At 44.1% G+C, this 2551-nt stretch overlaps 1 protein-coding gene across 1 annotated transcript; it reads right to left on the bottom strand.

Annotated features, from left to right (window-relative positions):
• Positions 1-715: 715 nt before the first annotated feature.
• On the bottom strand, positions 716-1922 carry LOC110199642 (olfactory receptor 9I1-like). Its single transcript, XM_020974522.2, has one exon. The coding sequence runs from the start codon at positions 1908-1910 to the stop codon at positions 969-971; it is 942 nt and encodes a 313-aa protein (XP_020830181.1). The 5' UTR covers positions 1911-1922; the 3' UTR covers positions 716-968.
• Positions 1923-2551: the final 629 nt, after the last annotated feature.

Genomic DNA, 2551 nt, shown 5'->3' with positions numbered 1-2551 from the left:
AGAAACGCATACAGGTGAATAGACTTCAAATATGGACCATGAGGAAAATCTAACCTGGAATAGTGGCACAGTCATGGAGACCATGTGGTAGAGAGGAAAGAGCGCTTTACCTGGAGTCAGGCAAGCACTGGGTTCAAATTTCACTTCTGACACCTACTACCTATGTGACCATGGACAAGTCACGTGACCTCTATAAGCCCCAGTTTCCTTATCTATAAAATGGGTTAAAAATACGATAGTGTTGCCCTCAAGTGATATGTATAATGGTAGAGGCAATGTTGCATGATGCTCTAGTCGTTCTGGAAGTCTGTAAAGACCTGTGCTCCAGTCCCACTTCTGACATATGCTTTCTACATGACCCTGTGAAAGTCACTTAATCTCTTAGTGCCCCAGGCAATTCTCTAATACTCTAAATTGCAGAGAAGATCCAACCTTAATTGGTAGAGGGAGCTTCCTCTTCAGGAATGCCCTAAACCAATAAAGTCACTGGAGCAGTCACCCAAAAAAAAAACTTAATAATGAATGTAAATTAATGTAAAACTGATAATGAATGTAAAGAGCTTGCAAACCTTAAAACATTGTATAAATGTCAATCACTATCATTAGTTTGTCCATCTATAAAATTGGGCTAATAATACATATTGTACCTAAGAGAGTTGTTATGAAGATCAGATGAAATAATATATATAAAACATTTTGTGACTTTTCATATGAGCAAAGGATCATAGATATAGAAATTGAAGGTACCTTAGAGGCCATCAAGGCCACCCCCCCTCATTTTAAAGATGAGAAAACTGAGGCTTATAGAGGTACGCAGATTTGTATGGAGTTACATAGCAATATGTGTCTGGGGCAGGATTGGAAACACTATTATTGTTAAAACCACGAGATGAGGAGTTTCTGTTAAAGGAATATTTCCCAAGCCTGATGGATGTTTAAAGGTTTCCTAGTCTGATGGCACTTGAATATCACACTGTTTGAGAGATCTTCATTCGGTTAAATAACTTCTTCAGAGCCTCCTTCACCTCCTTGTTCCTCAGGCTGTAGATAATGGGGTTCAGCAAAGGGATGGCCACTGTGTAGAACACAGACACGATCTTATCCTTCTCCAGTGTATCATCCATGTAACCCCGTAGATACATGAAGATGAGGGTCCCAAAGAAGAGTGCCACTGCAGTCATGTGGGAGACACAGGTGGAGAATGTCTTGGCCCGCCCACCAACAGAGGGGATGCGTAGTATAGCCCTGATGATGAACAGGTAGGAGATGAGAATAATGCTTATACTAGTCATGATCACTACGAAGGCAAAGAGGGAAGCAACCAACTCCTGGAGTCCAGTTTCCGTGCATGAGAGCTTCAGCAGTGGAGGTAAGTCACAAAAGAAGAAGTCCACTTGATTAGATTTGCAGAAAGAGAGGGAGAAAGTGATACCTGTACGGACCATGGTGTTGACCATGGCCCCAGAATAGGCCCCCATCACCAGTCCAAGTCGGGTTTGTGGAGTCATGGCTGTGACATAGAGGAGGGGGTTACATACTGCCACGTAGCGGTCATAGGCCATCACAGCTAGCAAGAAGCACTCGGTGCTGGCATAGAGCGTGAAGAAGAAGAATTGGGTGGCACATCGCTCATAGGTGATTGGGGTCCCACCAGTCTTCAAGGTCTCAAGCATCTGGGGGATAATGACAGAAGAATAGCACACATCCAAGAAAGACAGGTGGCTGAGGAAGAAGTACATGGGAGTCTGGAGACGAGTGTCCCTCTGGATTAGAAATATCATGCCCAGGTTGCCACCCAGGATGATGAGGTAGAGACTCAGAAAGATGAAGAAGAGGACCATCTGCACCTCAGCCCCCACGGTGAACCCCGTTAGGACAAACTCCTTCACCACAGTGCCATTCTCCTCCATCAAGGCAAGGAGACTTCTCTGTGAAGAGAAAAAGAAGGATGTCACAAAGAGAGAGGTGATCACTTCCATTTAGAATCCTAGCTGCAGACCTCAGAGGCCAGCTAGGCCCACCTACTCATTTACATATTAAAAAACTGAAGGCAGGGAGGTTAATTAACTTGCCCCATATCACACAGGTAATAAATGTAAGGTGGGATTTGAAGCTGGATCCTCTGACTCTGAGATGGTACTTACTCCTCTGTACCAGGGCAGGGGAACAGATCATCATCCCTCCTTTAGTGACAAAGAAAATGATTCTCAGGAAAGTGAGGCAGCTTGCCCAAGCCCCCACAGATGGGAAGTAGCATATCTGGGATTTGAACTGATTTCAATGCTGCCTTACAATTCAGTCCACTTTCCACTCTCTCCATTTTACTGAGAAGGCAATGGAGACTCATAAGGGTGAAATAATTTGGCTCATGTCCCAGCTACCTAGCAGTAGCAGGCCCTTAAGCTCAACTCCTTTTAGGTAAGATACATCAGCATTCCTCATTTTACCGAGAAGGAAACTGAAGTTCAGAAGATGGCAAATAACTTGCCCAAGACCACACCTGTGCTGAATGGCAAAACAATGGAAGAACTCAGGTCTTTTAACTCCAAGC

Source organism: Phascolarctos cinereus, unplaced genomic scaffold (genome assembly GCF_003287225.1).
Source record: "Phascolarctos cinereus isolate Bilbo 61053 unplaced genomic scaffold, phaCin_HiC Scaffold_9;HRSCAF=440, whole genome shotgun sequence".
NCBI classification, from domain to species: Eukaryota; Metazoa; Chordata; class Mammalia; order Diprotodontia; family Phascolarctidae; genus Phascolarctos; species Phascolarctos cinereus.
Note: the sequence above shows the minus strand (reverse complement) of the source record. Positions and strands in the feature narration are given on the sequence as shown.

Excerpts from the sequence above, each read along its gene's own strand:
- LOC110199642 (XM_020974522.2), bottom strand. The coding sequence starts at position 1,910 with ATGGAGGAGAATGGCACTGTGGTGAAGGAGTTTGTCCTAACGGGGTTC.